General features: G+C 42.9%; 1 protein-coding gene across 15 annotated transcripts in view; it reads right to left on the reverse strand.

The window, feature by feature from the left end:
• PCM1 (pericentriolar material 1) overlaps positions 1-25945 on the reverse strand; it is an 869560-nt gene that overhangs the window by 607140 nt on the left and 236475 nt on the right. For all 15 annotated transcript variants that reach the window (XM_033944006.1, XM_033944000.1, XM_033944047.1 and 12 more), the window contains 3 exons: positions 23754-23931; positions 23454-23563; positions 12927-13140 (listed from right to left, as the gene is read on the reverse strand). In XM_033944006.1, coding sequence (XP_033799897.1) covers positions 12927-13140; positions 23454-23563; positions 23754-23931 — 502 coding nt within the window. The remainder of the gene's footprint in view (positions 1-12926; positions 13141-23453; positions 23564-23753; positions 23932-25945) is intronic.

The following is a 25945-nucleotide window of genomic DNA, read 5'->3' on the forward strand; positions in this document are numbered from 1 at the left end:
TCCATTGCCCAAGGTGACTGTTTCTCTGCTGCAGACTTATGTGCCTTCTCGTTCTTTGAGATCACAAGACAGAGCTTTTTTGGCTGTTCCCATTCTTCGTTGTGTCTCCAAAGTTGCAAATCGATCACGAAGTTCCAAGTAGCCGGACCTTTACTATGGAACTCGGTTCCAGATTCTATCTGTCTGACCTTTGAATTTTTGGCATTTCGGAAAAGTTTTGAAAGCCCATTTTTTTGACTTGCCTTTTCAAGTTTAGTTACTTTGTAATCTTGTAATTGCTTGGCTTTTTATTTTAAAGCACATGCATAAGTTGTTTATACACTTCTCCCTCCGTATTCACTGTTTCGTAGTCCGTGGTTTCGGTTATTCGCAGTTTTTTGATTGAAGGCTCCCCCCCAATTTACATCACAGGAAGTTGCTGCTCCCGCCGTTGCACAGCGAAAATCGATCCTCCCAGCTGCCCTTTCTTCACTGGAACAGGTCAGGTTATTTGCAGTTTTGTGTCTGTTTTTGTTAGGTTTTTTTTTGTTTTTTTTTACAGAAAAACCACGAACAAGATATGAAAAGTTATTTGCGGTTTTTCTCTATTTGCTGCCTTGCCGTTCCCCTGTCACCACGAATGCGGAGGGAGAAGTGTAGTATGCTGTATGTATCGTTATCCGCATAGATGATTGATATGCGGGCAACAAGCATCTTAAATAAATAAATAAATGTCATCCATGGAACCTGGTACGAACACATAAACACCTGTCTAAAATATGTAAACTGCTTTGATTATAACCACACAGAACAAGGAGTATATCAAGTCCCATCCCCTTTACATACCAAGTGTACTGACACTTTAAATTTTAAGGCAGTACCTGTACCTTCCCACTCAATGTCAGTTCATCATTTTCTGCAGAACTAAGCTGTGTTTTTAATTTTCACCTCAGTGCATCATAAATGAGCGTTTTTTTGTGCATTCCCATTATGTTTTTCCTTTTTTTTGTCAAAATTATTTTCACCAACTTTTTGTTTTTGAACATTTGGGCTACATCAAGCCACACTCGCAAGGAAGTTGAGAAGAATGCCATACTCTGCATGCTTTCCCTACTTAGTCGTATGTAGTTTATAACTACTCTGAATAAAATTCAGATACTAGATGTTTAGTGCAGCTTAAAAAGAATACTGCCCCCCCTTCTGTATGAACACCACTCTTTAAAAACAAAACAAAACAAAACAAAACATGGACAGTATTTCTGTTGCAGATTGGTACTTACATAATTCCCTGAAGCAAAAACTCAATTTTTTTAGGTACAACAGGAGAAAATTCTAAGGTAATCCGTGGGACCGTTGGATGATCAAAGAGCAAAATGGGCACTCAGGGAGGACAAGGCCATAGCGGAGAGACTAAATGAATTCTTTTCTTCAGTCTTTACAGAAGAAGAGGTAAGAGATCTACCTGAATCAGAAATAGTTTCCAAGGGTGATGATGTGGAGGAACTGAAAGAAATCACGGTGAATCCAAGCCAAATCAACAAGTTAAAAAGTGATAAATCACCAGGACCAGATGGTATACATCCCTGGGTACTAAAAGAACTCAAACATGAAATTGATGACCTGCTGTTAGTGATCTGTAACCTGTCATTAAAATCGTCTGTAGTACTTGAAGATTGGAGGGTGGCTACAGTTACGCTTATTTTTAAAAAGGATTCAAGGAAAATGGAAAGAGCGTTGGCAGTGCAAAAAGGTTATTATAATAAATGTAAGGATGTGTGGGGACCATTATTAAATTATTATAATGAATAATTTACACTTTTCCCGATATTAATACACATTTGGATTTGGGATGGGGGGGGGTTCTTGGTTTTCCACTAAGAATATATATATGAAAGACATAAGATATTTTCATGAGATATAATATAATGATATTTGAATTTGGGAGGGGGTGGGGATTAAATCTTCTTGTTGTATAATATTGTAGATTTTCAAGTGGCATTGTAATATGTTTGTTTGATATTTATTGTACACTTGTTATAAGATATAAAATGAATAAAGAAATTAAAAAAAAAAAAAAGGGTTCAAGGGTATATCCAGGAAATTATAGACTGGTAAGCCTGACTTCAGTGCTGGGCATAATGGTGGAAAACAATTATAAAAAAATAGAATTGTGGAACACAGACAAACAATTTAATGAGACAGAAGACAGCATGGGTTCAGCTGAGGGAGATCTTGCCTCACCAATTTGTTTGACTTCTTTGAAGGTGTGGATAAACATGTGGATAAAGGAGAGCCAATTGATGTAGTGTATCTAGATTTTCAGAAAGCTTTTGATAAAGTTCCTCATGAGAAGCTCCTGAGAATATTAAACAATCACGGGATAGTTGCAAAATTCAGTTGTAGATTAGGAATTGGATAGAAAACAGAGGGTGAGGTTAAATGGTCATTTTTCTCATTGGAGGAGAGTAAACAGTGAAGTCCTGCAGGGATCTGTATTGGGACTGGTGCTATTTAACTTATTTATAAATGATTTGGAAATTAGGATGAGTTAGGGTGATTAAATTTACAATTTGCAGATGATACTAAACTGTTCAAAGTTGTTAAAATGCATGCGGATTGTGAAAAATTGCAGGCAGATCTTAGAAAACTGGAAGACTGGGCGTCCAAGTGGCAAATGAAATTTAATGCAAAGTGATGCACATTGGGAAGAATAAATAACCCAAATCAGTTACCAGATGCTAGGGTCCATCTGGGTATCATCATTGACAATATGATGAAACCTTACGCCCAGTGTGCGGCGGCGGCCAAAAAACCAAACAAGATGTTAGGAAATATTAAAAATGGGATGGTTAACAAGACTAAGAATGTTATAATGCCCCTGTATCGCTCCATGTTGCGACCTCACCTAGAGTATTGAATTCAATGCTGGTCTCCTTATATCAAGAAAGATACAGTGGCACTAGAAAAGATTCAAAGAAGAGCGACCAAGATGATAAAGGGGATGGAACTCCTCTCGTATGAGGAAAGACTAAAAATATTAGGGCTCTTCAGTTTGTAAAGAGACGGCTGAGGGGAGATATGATTGAAGTCTACAAAATCATGAGTGGAGTAGAACGAGTACAAGTGGATCAATTTTTTGACTCAGTCAAAAATTACAAAGACTAGGAGACAAAGTTACAGGGAAATACTTTTAAAACCAATAGGAGGAAATATTTTTTCAGTCAGAGAATAGTTAACTCTGGAACGCATTGCCAGAGGTTGAGGTAAGAGTGGATAGCGTAGCTGGTTTTAAGAAAGGTTTGGAAAATTTCCTGGAGGAAAAGTCCATAGTATGTTATTGAGAAAGACATGGGAGAAATGACTCTTTGACCTGGAACAGTAGCATAGAATCTTGCAGGACGATTTGACCTTGAGAGATGAGTCCCTATAGGGGCTGAAGCCTCAGAAGGGGACCAATATAAAGACAAACAAGGTCTGCATACCATGAGCGCCAAGGCCAGTCTGGAGTCACCAGGATAACTCATCCCTGATGCCTGGCCACACTTCTCAGGACTCCCCTACCATGGGCCAAGGAGGCAACATGTACAGAAGATCATCCACAGGCCAAGGCTGAACCAACGCATCGATCTTGTTGCTTCCACACTCTTATTTGTGGCTGAAGAATTGCACTGCTTACTTGTTTTTCGCCTAAGCTATGAGGTCAAACTCTGAAAAGCCTGAGGTGGGATGGAACACTCTTCTGTGTCCAAAGTATCTCCTGAGAAAGTAAGTGACATGAGCTGTAGTAACAGCCAGAAGATGAGTCTCCACCCAACAGAAGAGAGCTAGTGCCTCCTTCTGGAGGCCAACACTCTTGGTGCCTTCCCATTGTTGACATAAGGCACTGCTGTCACATCAGAAAACACTATGACCGTCTTGTTCGCCAACCAAATGGTTCAGAGCTCCAGCCTGTTGATGAACCAACAATACTGCGATGGAGACCATTGCCCTTGGAATAGGCAATCCTTACAATGTGCTCTCCAGCCCAGGAGGCTGGAATCCATTGTCAGCGTAGTCCAGGAGTCGATCCGTAGAGACATCCCAGAGGACATGGACTGCGGATGAAGACACTAGGCCATGCTGAGCAGGCCTCCATCATCCAAGGCAGGCGAACATGCTGATGGTCCATCTGCAGAGACCAGCAAGAGAGAAGGGAGTGCTGCAGGAGGCGCATATGTACTCTCACCCAAGGAACTACTTATATTGTGGCCGCCATCGAGCCCAGGACCTGAAGGTAATTTCAGGCCAACAAAGCTGAGATTTGGTTTCCAAGTTTCAGTCTGCATGCCTCTGAAATAAACACCTGGCCTCGCTCCGTGTCGAATCGGACACCCAGATACTCCAGCAACTGAGCAGGCTGCAACTGGCTCTTCAAGTTGATTATCCATCCTAGTCTTTGAAAAGTCACCAAGACAATATAAACAGCTCTCTCCGCTTCCTCCCACAAGGGTGCTCTGATGGGCCAGTCATCCAAGTAAGGTTGGCAAGCCAACCCAATTTGCGGAGGACAGCCGCCACAAAATCCATAATTTTGGTGAAGGTCCGAGGGGTTTTAGCCAGACCGAATGGGAGTCATGAACTGAAAATGCTGTTCCAGGACATGAAAACGAAGGAAATAGGGATGTGCCTTCAGGAACTCCCCCGGTAGCACTGAAGCAATGATCAACCAGTGAGTCTCCATACGAAAATGAGGCACTTTGAGCACTGCATTGATGTACTTAAGGTCCAAGATGAGTCTTCAATCCTATGAGCCTTTCTTGGGCATGACAAAGTATATGGAGAATCTGCCGGAGTCCAATTCTGCCTCTGGCGCCTGCTCGATAACCATCGGAAGATCACCTGGCCCTGGGCTGCCTTTCATGGTCTGCCTGAGGGCAAATCTATGAACCAGGCAGAGTAAACAAGTAAACTCCAACTTGTAACCATTCCTGATGACTTCCAGAACCCATTCATCTGTAGTGATAACCTCCATGCTTCCAAAATGTCATGCAGCCTGCCTCTGATCTTGCATGGAGAGGTTGGAAACCTGGCATCATTGCGATTTCTTGGGCTGCCAGCCTGCTCAGTAGGTGGAGCCCTGAGCTTTTCTATTCCCGAAAAATCTCTGCCGCAGACTTTGAAAGGATCTCTGGGATGAGGACAGAAGAGAAAAGGTGCGAATGGAGTAAGCCTTGAAAGACCCACAGAGGCCTACCCTTTTGAAGTCCTAGGCCTGCTGACAATGAGCAACTCTGGACATTTGTCCTGGATGCTAGCCATAACAACATAAGAATAGCATTACTGGGTCAGACCAATCATCCTGGATGCTAGCCATAAGAACATAAGAATAGCCTTACTGGGTCAGACCAATGGTCCATCAAGCTCAGTAGACCGTTCTCACGGTGGCCAATCCAGGTCACTAGTACCTGGCCAAAACCCAAGGAGTAGCAATATTCCATGCTACCAATCTAGGGCAAGCAGTGGCTTCCCCCATGTCTTTCTCAATAACAGACTTCTTGAGATACGGAGACCAAAACTTGACGCAATACTCCAGATGAGGTTGCACCATTGAGCGATATAGGGGCATTATAGCATTCTTTGGCCTGATAAAGTATACAGAGTATCTGCCTGAGCCTAAGAGGTCATGTGGCACTGGCTCTATAGCTTAAATATTCAGTAAGAGCCAACTCTGTGCGCCTTGTCTGGGCATCCGGATGGAGAAACCATGATCCAATCTGACATAGGTTGAGCAAATTCCAGCTTGTAGCCTGAACGAATAATTTCCAAGACCCACTGGTCTGCTGTAATGCACATCCAGGCAGGCAGAAATTCCGAGAGCTGACCTCCTATCTGCTGAGGGACACTGGGCACCCTGGCATCATTGTGGCTTTCGGGTAGGGTGTACAGGATGGGCAGCGGAAGGCTGGAAACGCCTGTAGCTTGCATACTGACTCTGGGAGCTCTGGAAAAATCTCTGCGACGAGGAAGGGGCATACTGCCTGGAACGTCGGGAGCCATAAAAATTAAAACGCTCATCCAGGACCTTACCAAATAATATTTGCCCCTGAAAAGGCAGCCTCGCCAAAGTCAGACACCTTTGCCAGCACTTTGAAAAGGTCATATAAGGTATCCGCCATGTAATCCATTCCAGCCATCAGAAGCTGAGGACGCAGCTCCACCGCATCAGACTCCAGCATACGCAGTCAAGACAGGCGCATGCTACAAAGGACATTGCCACAGCAGCCTTAATGCCTAAACTGACAGTCTCAAAGTTTCCTGAGGACCACATCCACACAGTGGTCCTGCATATCTTTCAACACACCTCCCCCGTTACTGGGAAGAGAAATGCATCTGGTCACCAAAGAATCCACCTTGGGCTGTGCCAAGAAATGCTGACACTCTTGTGCCAGTGGATAGAAGCGGGACATAGCTCTAGCACTTCTCAAAGGATCTTCCGGAGAATCAAACTGCTCAGAGACCATACAACTCTTTTCTGGATGCCAGGGAAAGGTTGCAGATTATGAGCACACACTGCAAAGCCAGGGAGGAGGAGAAGAAGTGGAAACAGCTGGCTGAGTGACTAAGTTCAAGTCCTGAAAAGATTCAGTAAAAAGATCAGGCAGAGCCACAAACTTAAATAATCGCAGGACAGCAGGATCATTACTTGGATCCTGAGTCCCAAGGGATCAGTGGATCCAGTACCCAAGTCCGGATCCCCCAAACCGGGAAGGGCTGCACTGTCAAACAAAGGATCAGAGAGGTCAAGGTCAGCCACCGGATCCCTCAGAACAGGAGTAGGAAGATGAATAGCCGGAGCAGGCAAAGGCGAGGACATCCCTGAGAGCCCAAAGACATCGTTTTTTAATTCTTTATTCATTTTTGCATATTACAACAAGTGTAGTAGATAAAATCATATGAACTTATAAATACACACTTGATTAACTCTCATATAACACTTTAAGTACAACATTTCATTACAAATTCATATTCTATAATATTTTGAATATTATGTAATACACCTAATATTTAAACTATTCTTATTAAATAGAAAATCCTCCCCTCCCATCACAGTATTACATACAAGTACCATTACAATGAAACTATTGATATATTCATATATTATGGGATAATAAAAAATAAAACCCACCCATTTCCCCTCTAATCAAATATCTTACCTTGGGAAAAATTTATCATTCATTACAAAAATCTGTTAATGGTCCCCAGATCTTCTGAAATTTACCAAAATAACCTTTTTATGTTGCTACTGTACATTCCAGAACCCGTTTTGAAATTTGGATCCCAAAAACTTCATAAATTCAGATAAAGTATCTGGTCCTTGGGGCATAGAGTCACCCTTAGATGGCTTAGACTTGCGTTTCTTAGGCTGCAGCATGTCCGCCGCCTGGCTGATCAAAGAACCAGCCAAGCCAAGCCTCATAAGCAATGAAGGCTGCCACACTGGGCTAGCTGAGCATTTAATCACCTGCTTCTGCAAGGGGGAAGCAGAACTGGTAGCCACACACACCCCTCCCAGCTGTGCCACGCAGCATGTGATTTAAGGACGCTCTAAAAGTGCTAAATCTGCGCAAACTTTACATGAATTCACAAGAGGAGAGCCTGAGGACTCCATCCCAGCATGTTTCCAAGCAAAAACAAAGTTTTAAAGAAGCAGGGAGAAGAAAAAAAGATCAGCGCTGGCAGCTATCTTGGATTTTTAGCGAATTTGCACCAAAAACACACTATTATTTTTACACTTCTCGAAAACCAGCGATTTTAGGATTTGATGTATTAGGTTAGATTTTCTGAAACAGGTAGGGAGGGATTGGGGGGTTTTCTATTTTAATTACAATTGTCATACATATTAAATGTATTACATAATATTTAAATTATTATAAAATATGAATATAAGAATGATATGTTGTATTTAAAGTGTTACATGAAGGATAATCAAGTGTGTATTTATAAGATCATATGAATTTTTCTGATACACTTGTTGTAATCTGCAAAACTGAATAAAGAAATTCAAACATGAAAAAAAAAAAAAAAAGATTTTTTTTTGGAGGGGAACGCATGGAACACTGAGAAATAGAAAACCCATTGATTAAAACGTTCCCCGAATTCTCTGAGAGCCTGTCTACTTCGATTTACTCACTGTGACCTGAGACACTGTGCTGCAGGAGCAGGCTAGAACGCGGGAAGGAAACGGGAGGGTGGGGGGGTGGCAAGGGACTAAGGGAGCAGGTCAGACCGTGGGAAGGGAAAGAGGGGGGTAGGGGGAAATAATGCTGCTGCTGCACAGGGACTTGGAGGGGAAGGGAAAAACTGCTGCTGCACAGAGAAGTGGAGGGAGAGGGAAATACTGCTGCTGTTGCTGCACAGGGAAGTAGGTGGGGGGAATGCTGCTGCACAGGAAAATGGAGGGGGAAGAAATGCTGCTGCTGCACAGGGAAGTGGGGGTGGGGAAGGGAAATGCTGCTGCACAGGAAAATGGAGGGGGAGGGCATGCTGCTGCAGCTGCTGCACAGGGAAGTGGGGGAGAGAGAAATGCTGCTGCTGCACAGGCAAGTGGGGTGAGGGGGAAATGCTTCTGCACAGGGAAATGGAGGGGGAGGGAATGCTGCTGTGGCTGCTGCTGCACAGGGAAATAGGGGGGAGAAATGTTGCTGATACTTAGGGGGCAGGGAGAGAGACAGATAAAAAGAAAGACAGACAACGGGAGGGAAGGAGACAGAAAGAAAGGAAAAAAAAAAAGACACAGGGGCAGGGAGAGACAGAAAGACAGAGACAAAGGGGGCCAGGGAGAGAGACACACAGAAAGAAAGACAGCGGGAGGGAGAGAGACAGACAGAAATATATTCTAGCACCCATTAATGTAACGGGCTTAAAGACTAGTATTGCATAATTATTCACTTACTTTGGGGTAAATGATGAAAAAAAATCTTGTGCTTAACTAATGGTAGGAGCACATGAAATATGTCAAACTTATTTACTATGATACCTCTAATGCTTTTATATTGAATATTAATATATAATTTTGTTTTGAATTTTGCCTGACTAAATTATAACTTCCTAAGAACACATAAGAATTGCCGCTGCTGGGTCAGTCCAGTGGTCCATCGTGCCCAGCAGTCCGCTCACACGGCGGCCCTCAGATCAAAGAACAGTGCTCTAAATGAGTCCAGCCTCACCTGTGTACGTTCCAGTTTAGCAGGAACTTGTCCAACTTTGTCTTGAAAACCTGCAGGGTGTTTTCCCCTATAACAGACTCCAGAAGAGCGTTCCAGTTTTCCACCACTCTCTGGGTGAAGAAGAATTTCCTTACGTTTGTACGGAATCTATCCCCTTTCAACTTTAGAGTGCCCTCTCGTTATCCCTACCTTGGAGAGGGTGAACAGTCTGTCTTTATCTACTAAGTCTATTCCCTTCAGTATTTTGAATGTTTCAATCAAGTCCCCTCTCAGTCTCCTCTTTTCAAGGGAGAAGAGGCCCAATTTCTCCAATCTCTCACTGTATGGCAACTCCTCCAGCCCTTTAACCATTTTAGTTGCTCTTCTCTGGACCCTTTCGAGTAGTACCGTGTCCTTCTTCATGTACGGCGACTAGTGATGGACGCTGTACTGCAGGTGAGGACACACCATGGCCCGGCACAGCGGCATGATAACCCTCTCTAATCTGTTCATGATCCCTTTCTTAATCATTCCTAGCATTCTGTTTGCCCTTTTTGCCGCCGCTGCACACTATGCAGACAGCTTCATCGACTTGTCGATCAGAACTCCCAAGTCTCTTTCCTGGGAGGTCTCTCCAAGTACCACCTCAGACATCCTGTATTCGTGCTTGAGATTTTTGTTACCGACATGCATCACTTTACACTTATCTACATTGAACCTCATTTGCCATGTCGATGCCCATTTCTCAAGCTTGATTATGTCACGTTGCAGATCTTCGCAATCCCCCTGTGTCTTCACTACTCTGAATAACTTCGTATTGTCCTCAAATTTAATCACCTCACTCGTTGTACCAATGTCCAGATCGTTTATAAAGATGTTGAAGAGCACGGGTCAAAGCACCGAGCCCTGCGGTACCCCACTGGTGATGCTCTTCCAGACCGAGTATTGTCCATTTACCCTCACTCTCTGTTTCCTATGCTCCAGCTAATTTTTAATCCACGTGAGTATTTCACCCTCGATTCCATGACTCGTAATTTTCCAAAGTAGTTGTTCATGTGAAACCTTGGCGAACATCTTCTGAAAATCCAGATATTCAATGTCGACCAGGTCACCCTTGTCTATCCGCCTGTTTACTCCCTCGAGGAAGTGCAGCAAGTTCGTCAGACAAGATCTGCCTTTGCTGAAACCATGCTGGATGGTCTTCATCAGACCGTGTCCGTCAAGGTGATCAATGATGCGGTCCTTTATCAGCGCCTCTACCATCTTTCCCGGTACTGAAGTTAGACTCACCGGTCTGTAATTTCCCGGATTTCCCCTCAAACCCTTTTTGAAGATTGGCGTAACATTCGCCACCTTCCAGTCTTCCAGAATCTTTTCTGATTAGATCAACAGGTTGGCTATTAGTTGAAGCAGTTCAGCTATAGTCCCTTTCAGTTCCTTGATGATCCTCGGATGGATGCCATCCGGTCCCTGGGATTTATCACTCTTTAGCCTATCAATCTGCCAGTATACCTCTTCTAGACTCACCGTCAGCCCTGTCAGTTTCCCGTAATCGTTTCCAGCATAAAGCCTGATGGGTTCCAGTATGTTACATAAGAACATAAGAGATGCCTCCGCTGGGTCAGACCTGAGGTCCATCGTGCCCAGCAGTCCACTCACATGGCGACCCATCAGGTCCAGAACCTGTGCAGTAATCTTTTATCTATACCCCTCTATCCCCTTTTCCAGCAGGAAATTGTCCAATCCTTTCTTAAACCCCAGTACTGTTCGCTGCCCTATAACGTCCTCTAGAAGCGCATTCCAGGTGTCCACCACACGTTGGGTAAAGAAGAACTTCCTAGCATTCGTTTTGAATCTGTCCCCTTTCAACTTTTCCGAATGACATCTTGTTTTTTTATTTTCTGAAAGTTTGAAGAATCTGTCCCTCTCTACTCTCTCTATGCCCTTCATGATTTTGTAAGTCTCTATCATATCCCCTCTAAGTCTTCTCCAGGGAAAAGAGACCCAGTTTCTCCAATCTCTCAGCGTATGAAAGGCTTTCCATCCCCTTAATCAGTCGTGTCGCTCTCCTCTGAACTCTCTCGAGTAACGCCATATCCTTCTTAAGGTATGGTGACCAATACTGGACGCAGTACTCAAGATGCGGACGCACAATTGCCCGGTACAGTGGCAAGATAACTTCTTTCGTTCTTGTTGTAATACCCTTCTTGATTATACCTAGCATTCTATTCGCTCTCTTAGCTGCCGCTGCACACTATGCCGTCAGCTTCATTGTCATGTCCACCATTACCCCCAAGTCCCTTTCTTGGGTACTCTCCTTCAATAACATCCCTCCCATCGTATAGCTGTGTCTCGGGTTTCTGATTCCCACATGCAATACTTTACACTTCTCAACATTGAACTTCATCTGCCATCTCTCTGCCCATTCCCCGAATTTGTCCAAGTCCCTTTGCAATTTTTCAGTAAATACAGACGCAAAAAAATGTGTTCAGTTTGTTGGCGATTTCTTTATCTTCCCTTTAGAACTCTCTTTATTCCATGGTCATCTAACGGCCCCACCGCGTCGTTTCCCCTTAATGTATCGAAAGAATAGCTTGAAGTTTTTCGCCTCCTTGGCTATTTTTTTCTCGTAGTCTCTTTTGGCCCCTTTTACTGCCTTATGGCACCAGGCCCAAAATACCTTTCCTCAGTTGCAGGTCTGCTTGGGACCTGACTCTGCAGGTTCACACCACATCATCTGTAGGTTCACGCGGTCTGCAGAAGATTGCTGGTTGGCCACCGTAGCCTCTGGTGTGGTCCTGTACGTCAGAGGCTAAGGTGGCCTGCTAGGATTGCTACTGCTGACCAGATTTGGCGTGCGGGCCAGAGTTTGACATGTCTGGGCTAAACCATCGGTTAACAGTTTAGCGACGGCATTACAGTTTTGAGAATCTGGGTCTAAATGGCAAAAAAGCAGAAAAGTAGTAATTTACCTCCTTCCCTTTGGCCTAGGATTCAGAGGCCTCTGACCAATCTGGGAGAGGATACAAACAGTCCAATGTTTAACCCATAAAAATTATTTTATGTTGTTTTCAAAAAAAATTAAAGAAGGTTGTTTATTTTATCTTTATTAAGAACTTTATAGACCGCATAACAGCCTAAAAGGATCTAAGCAGTTTACAATACACAATTCATACTCAAGAAACTCCATTAAAAATAGAAAAGGAAAGATTAAGAACAAAAGTTAAATTTTTATTTTTTTTCATAAATCATAGCAAATCTCTCAACAGTAACAATTCTAATAGTAAAACAATAAAACACAGATCACAGTCCCAAACTCTGTTCTAAGTTGAGAAAGCCAATTGGAAAAAAATGTGCTTTTAAATGTCTTTTAAAATGATATATGATTCTTCTTTTCTCAAGTCTATGGGCAGATCATTCCATAACCGTGGAACTAAAAAAAAAAAATAAAAATGCATAATCTTTAGTTGATGCAAGATCTGTCTTCAAAACATGAGGAACGACTACCCTATTGTCATTCAGAGATCGTAATAAAAGCCTTGGGGTGTAGAAAAGCACCAAATTAGAAAGATATGAAGGCTGTAACTGGAATAATGTTCTATGTGCTAACATTAAGATCTTAAATTTGATTTACACTCCAAGCATGTTAAGATTATCTACCATGTTTGCTCACTGGGTAGATGTTTGGGAACAAGAGGGCAAAAGGCTATTTCTAGAATGGTGTTAATCTTAAAAGGTGGCATTGTTTAAACACCTACTTACGTGAATTGTTTAACTGATGATCATGAAGTGTATGCAGTTCCCCTAGGAATTTGTCCATTTTTTCTTTCTTTTCTTGTAATACTTTCATCTTGCTAAAAAGCTGCACTTTATCTTCTGACACAGTTTCTGACACAGATGAATTCCTGCTCTGAGCAATCTCCCTAGTAAGTGAAAGAGTTTCTGCTTGTCTCCTGTTATCTGGCACAGGCCGCACCTAAAAATAATACAATTTACTTTACTCCAAAGAATGTATACATTTCAAACAACTTACATAGTAAATTGAATATAATACTCAATACTTAATAAGGTTTTTGCCAGCCAATGATTTAATTATGAAAAGCACACACACAAAAAAAAATCCATGCACAAAAGCAGATTGATCTGGATGCTCTTCTAACACCTTATTTTAGTGAATCTTTAGCAATCACAGTCTGTCTTTGAGTTCTGTAATACAGTTCGTCGGTGTACAGATTCCCAGCATTAAAACACTTTTGCTCTGGACACCATGGTGGTCTCAATTAGAAATGTTTATAAAGGACTATATCATGTGAACATAACTCTTATCATTTTGTTTCTACTTTACATTTTCTAAGCACAGCACCAGAATTAAATTATTTTTGCCAACATAACCAGTACATGGAAGAATCACCTTCAATGGATTACAAACTGTACCATCAACACCACAAAAAAATTTTAGCCAGTTAAAAGCACTAGCAGAATAGAACCATGGTTCCAAGCATATGTTTAACATTTGTTATTAAAATCAATATATTAGTGATTAAAGAAATGAGCTGTGTGTGTCTGGTAGCGCTATAGAAATAATTAATAGTAGCAGTAGTAGTATTGGCCAGGCACTAGTGACTTGGATTGGCCACCATGAGAACGGGCTACTGGGCTTGATGGACCACTGGTCTGACCCAGTAAGGCTATTCTTATCTTCTTATCACTCTCAAAGGCTGTCAATTGCAAATAGTTACTTATATCAAAATCCTAGGGGTCACCTTCGACCTTAAGCTTTAGTACACATTAGTACAATAGTTAAATTCACCTTTCACAGACTACGCATGATTCAATCTATGGTGAAATTTTTAGAACCCAAAGCAATGAACATTCTGATCCACTCACTAGTAATCTCTAAACTCGATTACTGCAATTCATTATTTTAAGGGTATTGCACAAAAAAAAAAATGAGATGTCTCCAAATTATACAAAACATGGCAATAAAGCACAGTTACTTACTGTAACAGGTGTTATCCAGGGACATCAGGCAGATATTCTCACATATGGCTTCATTAATTCTTTTTATTCCTTTATTTCTTTTCTTTTTAAAAAAAACTTCCATCGATGTCGAATCCCCCTCCATGCTGACACCGAACAACTTTTCTTGTTGAAGAATACGGCTCTTAATGGTGTGCTTCTGAAGAGTAGAGCAACGCGCACAGGACTGAACCCGATGCTCAGGACCAAGACACTGTAAGCACCAGTTGTGGGGATCTATGATGGAAATGGTCATTTAGCACCGGCCGCACATTTTAAAACCCGTTAATGGGTGGGAAATCGACGGAAATACCACCTCAGCCAAATTGAACTCAATAGCTGAGGCGAAAAAGAGGCGCCGCTGAGCAAACCATCGAAAGGCAACCAACAGGGAAAACTACTCCCAAGTTGTTTGTTTTTTTAAAGAAAAGAAATAAAAAGAATTAATGAAAAAATATGTTAGAATATGCTGCCTGCTTGTACTGGGATAAAACTTATTATGAGTGCAAAAAAACATTTCGATCCTGTAACGCCACTCCTGGAAAGAGTGCATTGGCTTCCAGTTTCACATATAAAATAATGCTGACATTTAAAACGCAAACCTCTAATGCTCCATTATTCATCAACAAACCAGGTCATTAAACACTAGAAACTAGAATGACAAAAAACAGCGCTATAAGGAGACGTCCTGACTAGGGACCCCCCAAATGAAGTGTGAAACCCATTCTGATGGCACTCTTACAAAGGATGGTCAGAAAACAGAACACCAGCTTACCAGTACTTGGAAAGGCAGACAATCAGCAAATCAGCAAAGCATAGAGCAGGTTCCCAGAATAGAATATAAATTTACAAGAAAGAAGAGACTTCTTTCCAGCCATAATGTAAGCCGCAGAAATGGCCATACAGATCCATCTGGAAATGGTGGCCCTGGAAACTGGCCTGCCCTTGTGGGCAAGACCCGCCAGAAAAAAAAAAGATGGTCAGAGGCAAAAACCGTTCATAATCTCCAGGTACCGCAACAAGCACCTGCACATATCCAAGGACCGCAACACCCAGTCCTGTTCTCTCGAGATGGAGGAAGGAAAAGCAGGAAACCAGACTTCCTGATATACTTTGATACAAAGGAACAAGCATAGCATCACACCGAAATCTGTAATACGCAGAAAGGGATCCTGGCAGGAAAGAGCCTAAAGCTCCGAAATCCTTCAGGCTGAGGTAATGGCCACCAGAAATATAGTCTTGATCGTAAGATCCATGAGGGATGCCTATTCCAGAGGCTTAGAAGGCAAACAAGCTAGAGAGCAACAAAACAGGTTGAGATTCCAAGTCAGATATGGAAGACGGAGCAGAAGCTGAAGCCTTAGAGCACCCCACAGAAAACAGATAACATCTGGATAAGCTGCTAAAGAGCCCCTCAGAGAAGGACCCATACAAGAAAGACCAATCTGCTCCCGGAGAAAAGTCACCGCCTAGTCTTTCATCAGGCCATCCAGGATATGAGGAATCAACAACCTTCAACATGTCATACAGGGCGTCAGCCAAATAGTCTGCATCTAAAATCAGGAAATCCAGGTCCTGGAGTACAACAGAGTCAGGATCATGACAGAGCTTGGAATGGCTATTAAAGAAGAGACCAACACTGCCTTTACGCCGGCAGCAACAGAATTAGATAGGATCTTAAGGATGAAATCCATATGCTGGTTTTGGATAACATTTAGGACCACTATCCCGTCTCTGGGGGGAGAAGTGCAATTGGTGACCTGAGCCTACGAGGAATCCACCTTGTTAAAAGCGTCCGCCATGGGATAAAGCGGAGCCATGGCTTAATGTCACACCTGCGCCACTGATATGCACAGCGAGCCCACGAGATCGTGACAAAACTTCTGATCCGGCGTGTCCCTTACAACCAAGGGACCCTTCAGGACTTATCTGACTGGCTAACAGCCTAACAGGGTCATGCAAGAAATGAGTCTTAGTCAGAAATGGCAAACACAATAGCTTTATTTCAGCCACTGGCCAAATGAAAACCATAACACGGGCTTCAACTTTGCAGTATCAAAACAACATACTCATTCTCTGAAGAAAAAAACAAAATCAAAGTTTCCACGTTTGTCAGTAATGGCTTGAAATACAGTCCCCTGCACTTCTGGACTTTACTTTATAACACAGTCCTCTTCACTAGAGCAGTTAGTTTATATACTTTAGGCTGGCAATATTCACTCAGATGTTTATTCAAAAGAGCACTGACAGTCCTTGGCCAGATAAGGAAAAGAAAAACCAACAACCAAACTCACTGCAAACTGGGTAGCTTAGCTGCTTAGCATGAAGTTATATTACATTGCTTCACTTCAGCATAACCTTTCATCAAATAAGCTGTTTCTTTATAAGCAGAACTTGTGCTCTGAAATACAGGCACTATCAGGAAAAACTCAGATCAGCACAGCATGTAAAAGAGTTAAGTTCAGAGCCAACGTTCTGGTTAAGTGCAGAGATTCTGCCAGTCGTTGAGGTACTGATGGACCAGCACACCCAGTGAATGCAAATGGGCATCCACCATGACTTTGGTGAATGATCTGGGTGCCGACACCAACCCGAAGGGCAGCATCGCAAACTGAAAGTGCCTCCTGAGAACATGAAACTTCAGGAACCTCCGATGATCCAGGGGGTGGAGGGGGGGGAAAAAAATCTAGGTGTGGAGGTACACTCTCGAGAGGTCCAAGGAAGCCAAAAATTCCTCAGGGCCATTGCTGCCACCACTGAATGCACCATCTCCAGTTGGAAACGCAGAACTCGCAGGAAGGCGTTCACTGTCTTCAGGTCCAGAATTGGTTTGCAATCTTCGGAGTCCTTCATTGGCATGATGAAGTAAATTGAGTATCTCCCGGAGCCCAAGTCTCCCTTTGGGACAGGCTCTGTAGCCTCCAAATCCAGCAACCTGCTCACCATGGTTTGCACCTTGGTGGCCCTGTCCGGAATTCCCATAGGAGCGGACAGGAAGAATTCCGGCGGAGGCTGGAAAAACTGTAGTCAAAGGCCTTCCTTGAGCATGTCGAGGACTCACTGGTATGAGATTACCATTTGCCATTCCGGAAGGAAGGCCGAAAACTGCCCCCTCCCCCCCCAAACCAAGGGGGGCCCCGCCAGAGACCTGGCGTCATAATTTTCTCAAGGGAGGGGCAGAAGACCGGGAGTAGGAAAAATGTTGGCACGCTGCACCTCCAAAGCGAGGACTGGAAGGAGCTTCGAAAAGCTGTCCTGCCGCCGAGGCGGGGGGGAGAGTCTGGAAAACTGAGAAGTGCGCCAGAAGGGACGAAAAACTGGCCGTCCTACACCCCTGGTCTCACGAGGTCTAGAGCTAGGGAGCACCTCAGGCTTACGGTCCTGAACACTGGCCTTAATGTCATGCAAACCCTGGCCAACCAGGATCGAACCTTTAAAAGGGAATCTGCTCAGCGCAGCCTTTAGCTGAAGTAGCATCCGACCACTGGTGAATCCAAGTCATTCGCTGAGCGGATCCTGAAGAAGCTCACAGCTTAGTTCAAGATGCCATAGAGTGTGTCTGTCAAAAATTTCAGAAAAGCCCAGGCCACAAGGAAGTGGCCGCCACAGTTCGACTTCCTACCATAGCAGACACAGAAAAGTCGCTTGAGATCAAAATTCACTCTTCTGTCCTGAACATCCTGCAGGACAACCCCTCCATCTGAGGATAAAGAGGTACGCTTGGCGACCTGAGCCACATCTGAATCCACCGTCAGCGGGACCAGGCGCTAGCTGAAATCCGATGCCATGGGATACAACTTTGCCATGTCCAAGGATAAAGGAACCCTCCAGGGACTCCCAGACCTCTAACAGCACTTCCGCAAAACCGCATTGTCCAGCAAGGAGGCGGACAGCGGAGGCTCAGAACTGTACATTCTGCCTGAACCACACGTTCTGAAACCAGGTTCCGTGTTCACAATGATCCAGAAATAAAGACGGACAGGCGGCTAGTCTTGAAAAGCCAGTACACCACCTGGCGATCCACTAGGTCTCAGAACCCACTGTTCTGGCTATCACCCAGATCCGCTAAGTTAGCCACATCTGCAGATTCCACCGAAGAAACAGGCAACAGCAAAGGCACAGACACCAAAGCAGAAACAAGGGTGGGGACGAACCGCCTGCTTTCTGATACCCCAGCATAGGAAAAAAATCAACATGCTGGCATCTGAAGGTGGAACAGAATGTTGTACTGGAGTCTGAGTGGGAGAAACAGGCAATGTCCCTTTATCTCTTTTTTTAATACAGCCAGATAGCTCAGATCCACAAAATCTGGGGAAAAACAGTCACCGGCAGCATCTCAGATCTCACAAGATTAGCAGAGTGAGGAGACTTTTTCCTGGAACTGCACTTGCATTTCACAAAAACACCATCTGTGCCGTTTAGGCGCCCCGGATGCAACAATCGCGACTCCGGTGGAATTAAAAGGTTTTAGGGCCTCTCAGGAGGATGGGAGTGTGGGATCCACACACATCTAACAATCCCTCACGGCCCACGGCACATAGGATAAACGGCTGCAAATCCGGTCACCATCCGGATTCGCATCTAAGGCATGAATCCATGCCATCCTGTCCTGAGGTGGCCATCTGTGAAGTTTCAAGCAAAAAAAAAAAAAAAAGCTAAGTCGAAAAAATATACTTTTAAAAATTTTGAAGAAAATCCAAGATGGCTGCCTTGGGTGCTGATTTTGCATTAAAAATGCCTGGGAAAAATGCAGGGAAATGCGAAAAACAGCGATTTTACAATTTTACAAGGGGGGAGGACCAGCGCTTGCAGGGAAATCACCCAAAACCCCAACTTCAGCGCCCCTCAAAATCAGCAAACTCTGACTCACAGACACCACAGAGACATGTGCTGCAATGCATTTCAACAGCATCCAGCAATTCTGTGCAAGCATAGGGAAATCAGTACCTCAGGAGCTGATTAAACTGGATTTTTCAGGTCTTCTGGCCGCTTCACCTTCCCTGTCACCACAGATCATGGTTACCAGGACTCCTCAGGGGAATTAAGGAAGACACACGGTCCGGTTCTGAACCCGGTATACCTCCACGGAACCGCAGCAGCATGCGCTCTACCCCTTTGTGGATGAACCAGGGGAGAGATAGCTCCCGATCCCGGAGACCCAATCCAATCTTTAGACTGTCTAGAGCAGTGGTTCCCAACCCTGTCCTGGAGGACCACCAGGCCAATCGGGTTTTCAGGCTAGCCCTAATGAATATGCATGAGAGAGATTTGCATATAATGGAAGTGACAGGCATGCAAATCTCCTCCATGCATATTCATTAGGGCTAGCCTGAAAACCCGATTGGCCTGGTGGTCCTCCAGGACAGGGTTGGGAACCACTGGTCTAGAGGGCTTACTGCAGTTCAAGCTTACAGAGCACCCTCCAGAAGCAGACAATCTTTAAGGAAAAGTCTGCGATCTCCGACTGAAGGAACACTCTCAGAGTGAATCTGCAGTTCTTGGGCAATACTCGCGGCACCGAAGAAAATAAGACTAGGAATTGAGAAATAAAAATCACAAGCAGGAGAAATTAGAAGTTCTCAGCAAGGTTGCAGAAAAACTGAGCTTCAAGGGGAGTGTCCACACAGATGACCTCGCAGAGGGGGGTTGGTTTTATTTCTAAGTTCTGCAGACAAGGCCTCCAGAAGGAATGTACAAGAATACGTATTCATGGGATGTACACACTTTTTATAGTCACCAGTGTTCTCCCTAGGGCCTTTTAGCTGGGCGGTCCACCCGAGTAATTTAGATGACCGCCCGGCTATTATCCGCTGTGAATTCTGCTGCCGCCGCCGGTGCTCAACATTTAAAAAATATACCGGCTTGGAGATTTCAATCTTAGCCCGTAGCAAACTTATGCTCCGGGGATCTAACGTGTGCATGCCGGCTTCCCTTCTCTTCCCTCCAAATCCAGAAGTTATGTTGGGGAGGGGTGGGGGGGAAAGAGAAGAGAAGGGAAACCGGCACGCACATGTTAGAGCCCTTAAGCATGCATTCGCTATAGGCTAAGGCGGGAGATAGGTCAGTGAAACTTACAATTTGCTCTTCTTACTGCCGGGTCCTGCCTACTTTCTGTTACTGCGAAGGCAGGACCCAGCAGCATTTCCCCAATAGGTCGATCGCGATCTTGGGCCTATCAGCCTTCCTCTCCCCAACGGCAGAATTGACATCGGGGAGAGGAATGCTGGTTGGCCCGAAGCAGGGAGAGCTTGGGGCGGCGGCTTTGGGGCCTGTTATCCAATGGCAGCAGCTTGGGGGCCTGTTCCCCAATGGCAGTGGCAGTGGCTTGGGGGAGGGCAGGAGTCTTCTGACCCGATTTTTTTTTCCCCCCTACTCTTTCAGGATACTGTGTGACCTGTAACAAAAGCATACACTTCTGATATACTTGTACTGTTCTGAACCCCATTTTCTTTAGATGCACTTAAAAATGGGGAATTTGGAAACCTGCTTGAAAGTGACCTAGTTCTAGTGCAGAAGACTGAAAGCAGATTTCTCAAAGTACTCTGCCATAGTTTGTTTTTGGTTGTTTTTTTAAGTACTCAGAAACCTCAGGCAGTTTTCTTTTCTGTCGGTGGTTAATACAAAGTAGTCATTAAAACTGGAATACTGTACTAAATGCTAAGAAGGTCATTGGTATAAAAATGGGCTTCTTATCGTTTTGTGTACACTAAGCTTTAGTAAAAGAGCCCCAAAATAAATTTTTTTTTAAAAAAATTTTTTTATTCATTTTTGAAATCCAATACATAGTTCAACAAAGAGAGAGACATAAGGGGGAAGGATACTGGATGGAATTGGGATGGAGGGAAAGAAAGGGGGCAGATGCTGATGGAAGTGGGGGGAAGGGAGAGGAGAGAGTGAAATGCCAGACCATGGGGGTGTGGGACAGGGATGGGAAGAAGAGGAGAGATGCCAGACCATTGGAAGAGGGAAGGGAAGAAGATGGATACCAGAATAATAGGGGTGAAGGGAGAGATGGAAGAGGAATACAAGGAGAGAAGATGTCATATAGAAGGGGCAGAGAGAGGGTAGACAGTGGATGAAAGGAAGAGAAGGACAAGAATATGAGGAAAGCAGAAACCAGAGAAGACAATGTAGAAAAAAATTCTATTTATTTTTTTTTGCTTTAGGGGAGATGCATCGCTGTTTCTGTGGTATTGCATTGTATGCAGAGTCCAGCTTCTTGGTGGTTCAATTTAACCTTTGTCTACGTTTTTCTATTTTATCCCCCCTTTTACAAAACTGTAGAGCATTTTTTTAGCACCAGCCATGGTGGTAATTGCTTAGAATTCTATGAGAGTCTGAGCTGTTACCACCATGGCTAAAAACCACATTACAGTTTTGTAAAAGGGAGAGGGGTTAGTTTGTGATTACATATTCCATACTAGGCGAAGGTGTTTTCTGTGTTCTTTGTGTTCGAAAGACATGGTTTTCAGTTAGGATTGACTGTGTAGGATTGATCTGTACTAGTCTGCCTTGTTTAGTTTTACAATGGATGTACTGGAAATTAGAAGGATTATACTAAACTTAATTATACCTTTTGGTGGAATTCAGTCTGTCATATTTATAAAATGGAGAGAGTGCTTGCTATACAGCAAGGAAATTATCATAATTTTAAAAAGATTTTGGGGCCATTGATTACATATTCTAATGATCAGACACCTTAAACACCTTTTTATTATATAAGGATATAAGTAGGGTGGGATTGGGATATATGATATTTGTTTTAATTGGTTTATTATTAATAATGGATGGGATGGGTGGGGAGGGATTCTTTTTATGCTTTGATGATTATAAGTAAGAATGTCAAGTGATTTATAAAATTTTTTTGATTGAATATTATACACTTGTTGTAAGATGAAAACGAATAAAGATTTAAAAAAACAACAACAAAACAATGGGTGTATTGATGTAATGCTCACTGCAGTATGTAAGATGCTGCCTTTTCTCTTGTGTGATGTGTGGATTGTTACTAAAAATCATGTTTTTCATACAGATGGGGGGGGTGTCAAAAAAATGATGGGCCTCGGATGTCACATATGCTAGGAACGCCACTGCCTTCATAGTTGATATCTAATCCACAAGCCAGCTTTTAGGACCTACAGGGTAAGTATCCCTCTGATTCATGACAATTTCACTTCTCATGTTATCTTATCCATTCTTTTTATTATACAACTGCCCAGATAAGCATCATTCTTTGACATGATTGGACCTTGAAAACTAACAGCAACAGTGTTCTCCCCAGAAATTTTTTCCAGCCATGAAAAACATTTGCTGCATCTAGTGTGCCACAAAAACATTTGCCGGAGTTAAAAAAGTTTGAGAGACGCTGCTCTATACCATTTGAAAGAGGGCAAATATCTAATTATTCACTTCTAGAATTGGATACTTCTAAAATTTAATAAAAAATTATGGAACAAGTGTCAAACCTTAAGAAAGGCAGTCATATTGAGCATTGGAAAATAACTAATAATACAAATAGTACACATTTAGGGCTCCTTTTACAAAGCTGCGATAGCAGTTTTACCGCGCGCTTAGCTCGCGCAGAATTGCTGCACGTGCTAGACGCTAACGCCAGCATTGAGCTGGCATTAATTCTAGCCATGTAGCGCGACAATTCTGCACGTGCTAAAAACGCTATTGCAGCTTAGTAAAAGGAGCCCTTAATTTTCCCACCACCAAATTTCCCCGTCCCACCCCACCCAGCTACTTTTTCATGCCACCCGGCTGGAAAAAATTTCTGGGGAAAACACTGGTCACTATACATGGACATATTACTAAAGGGGAGTTTGTGGTGCAGTGGTTAAAGCTACAGCCTCAGCATTATGAGGTTGTAGGTTCAAACCTACACTGCTCCTTGTGACCCTGGGCAAGTCACTTAATCCTCCCATTGCCCCAGGTACATTAGATAGATTGTGAGCCCGCTGGGATAGACAAGGAAAAATGCTTGAGTACCTGAATAAATAAATGTAAACCATTCTGGGCCTCCTTGGGAGAATGGTACAGAAAAATGAATAAATAAATAAAGACTCATCTTATTGGGTATAATCTAATCTTTCATTTGTGAGTCGCACATACCTATACAGGCTCACGGTGACAGATCAAAGAGGAAGGGGAAAGTAGTAGGGGAAGGGGTCATCGCGAAGCAAGAGGAGGGACTTAGAAGTAGGGGGTGCTATACAGAAACTAAGACAGTTAATTGTCAACATGTGAATAAAAAAAAAAAAAAGGCACCTGAGAGTTATGAAGATGGTTATGAAAACGTTGTATTAGGTCATTCAGCTCTTCATTTAGTTCTGATGTTAAACTGAGCCCCGATATGCTACCTGTGGTCTCTGTTACTCCTACAAAAGAAAGGAGTAATTACCATAAAAATTAATAAACAAAGATAAACAGTTTTAACATGGTATGTGAAAGGAAATAGGTAAAAATATAAGATTTACTGCTATGAAGCATTGTAAGAAAGCTAAGAGAGTTTTCATCAAGCAAGCATTGCAAGCCAACTTAAAAAATAAAATCCAATTCTTCCTGTACCAGTATCATCCATGACAGCAATGGCTTGCTCTGCTTTGTGCTGCAAAGCAAGTAGAGCAGCTTGTCTTCCCTGAAGAGCTCTCAACTGTTCCTGCTGTTGTAGCATCTTTTTCAACAGATCGTGCTGTTTCTTTAGGTTTTCCAGCTCCTCCTTGGCCTCCTGCCTGCGGTCTATAGCCTGAAAGGAGAGCGTATGGTTGGTCCTTAAACTATAGTTCTTAGTAAATATACACATCAATTACAATAACAAACATGCCAGTAAATCAAGCTTAACTTGTTAGACAAAATTTTCTTACACTACTTTGTAGGCTATATTTTTTTCATTTTTTTTCAATTTCTTAATGATTCTGTTTTCAAAACATCTTAAGGCATTCATAAATCATAGATTTGAAATAAAAGCAGAGATGGTTCTGTTTACTTAGGAATCAGAAGTTTATATACAATACTTATTTTCTGTCAACAAGGATTGCCCGAGGAAGGCAAAGATAGCAGAAACACTGACCCTGTAGGGCAGGGGTATCAAAGTCCCTCCTCGAGGGCCGCAATCCAGTCAGAATTTCCCCAATGAATATGCATGAGATCTATTAGCATACAATGAAAACAGTGCATACAAATAGATCTCATGCATATTCATTGGGGAAATTCTGAAAACCCGACTGGATTGCGGCCCTCGAGGAGGGACTTTGACAACCCATGATATAAGGTCTGATACAAGTCAAAATTTGTAAGTTGTTACCTGCATGAGCAATTTAAAATTATATGGACTTTTCACATGCTTTATGTTTTTGTGTTGCTATTTGAATTTTTACTTCAATAAATTTTATGGTTCCTGTGAGATCCAGAGACTTTTTGTTCCATCTTTTCGTTTATTGGATTCATCAGCACTTTTGGAAGAAAGGTCTTTCTCTTTTCTTTGCACCCGTTTCTTTAACAAGCAGGATTGTGTCAGACACACAAGTAGATGTTACCTGGAGGCAGTACAGAACTGTCCTTCAGAACTAAAAGTAAAGTTTTCAACAGACATGGTATCCTCAGCAGCACAGGATTGGTTTTTCCCTTCTGCCAAATACAGTCATGTGAAAAACATAGGACACTCCATCACATATTCAGTTCTTTCTTAAGAATGCAGAAAGTAATGTAATTGCAGGTAAACAACAAACATTTCCTTGATTTACTCTTGAAACAAAGATATCCACAAAAATGTGTATTCTAACTGAGGAATTAGGACACACCTACATATCCTCCCACTTAAAATGACTCAAATCACACACAGGTGTAGCACATCAGGTGCACATGATTAGAACATCTTACTCAGCATTTTGAAGGAGGTTTGCCCTACTTAAATCTCACACATTTAGTTTAGTGTGCTCATGACTGCTGCGGTGAGAGTGAACACCATGATGAGATCAAAAGAGCTGTCTGAGGCCTTCAGAAAGAAGATTGTAGCAGCTTATAATTCTGGTAAGGGATTTAAAAAGATCTCGAAAGAATTTGACATTAGACATTCCACGGTCTGGAAAATAGTGTACAAGTGGAGGACTTTCCAAACAACTGCCAACATACCCAGGTCTGGCCATCCAAGCAAGCTTACCCCCAGAGAAGAACGCAAGATGCTAAAAGAAGTCTCCAAAAACCCTAAAACGTCATCATGGAACTTACAGCAGGTTCTTGCTACTGTTGATGTGAAACTGCATGCCTCTACAATCAGAAAGAGATTGCACAAATTTAACTTGCATGGGAGGTGTGCAAGGAGGAAACCTTTACTCTCTAAGAGAAACATCATGCCAGACTGAAGTTTGCCAGAGAGATCTATCAGCCCACGTACAAGCTGCTCTTCGACGTTCGTCTTCACACAGACTTCAGCATGCTTTTTGCTGTTAAATTTGACTCCTCTCCAACCTAGGACTCCTGAAGATGGCGTGTACCGAAACATGGACCATGCTGGGTCCTATGGTTTAATTTTAACGTGTTGTTTTTAAACCGCAATTATTTTAATAAACTTTGCCTTTATCAGTTACTGCAGTTCTCCTTGCTTTGTTTTGTCTTCGACCCTTTTACTGCAGATTTTGTTGGTTCTTCCTTTTTTGTTAAAATTTTTCACTTCCAATACAGACAATAAATCATCAAACAATCAAAACAAAAATCAGACTTACAAAAACACTATAGTTGCAATATCCACCCCCTAATATCCT

The sequence above is a fragment of the Geotrypetes seraphini genome, chromosome 1 (assembly GCF_902459505.1).
Source record: "Geotrypetes seraphini chromosome 1, aGeoSer1.1, whole genome shotgun sequence".
Taxonomy (NCBI): domain Eukaryota; kingdom Metazoa; phylum Chordata; class Amphibia; order Gymnophiona; family Dermophiidae; genus Geotrypetes; species Geotrypetes seraphini.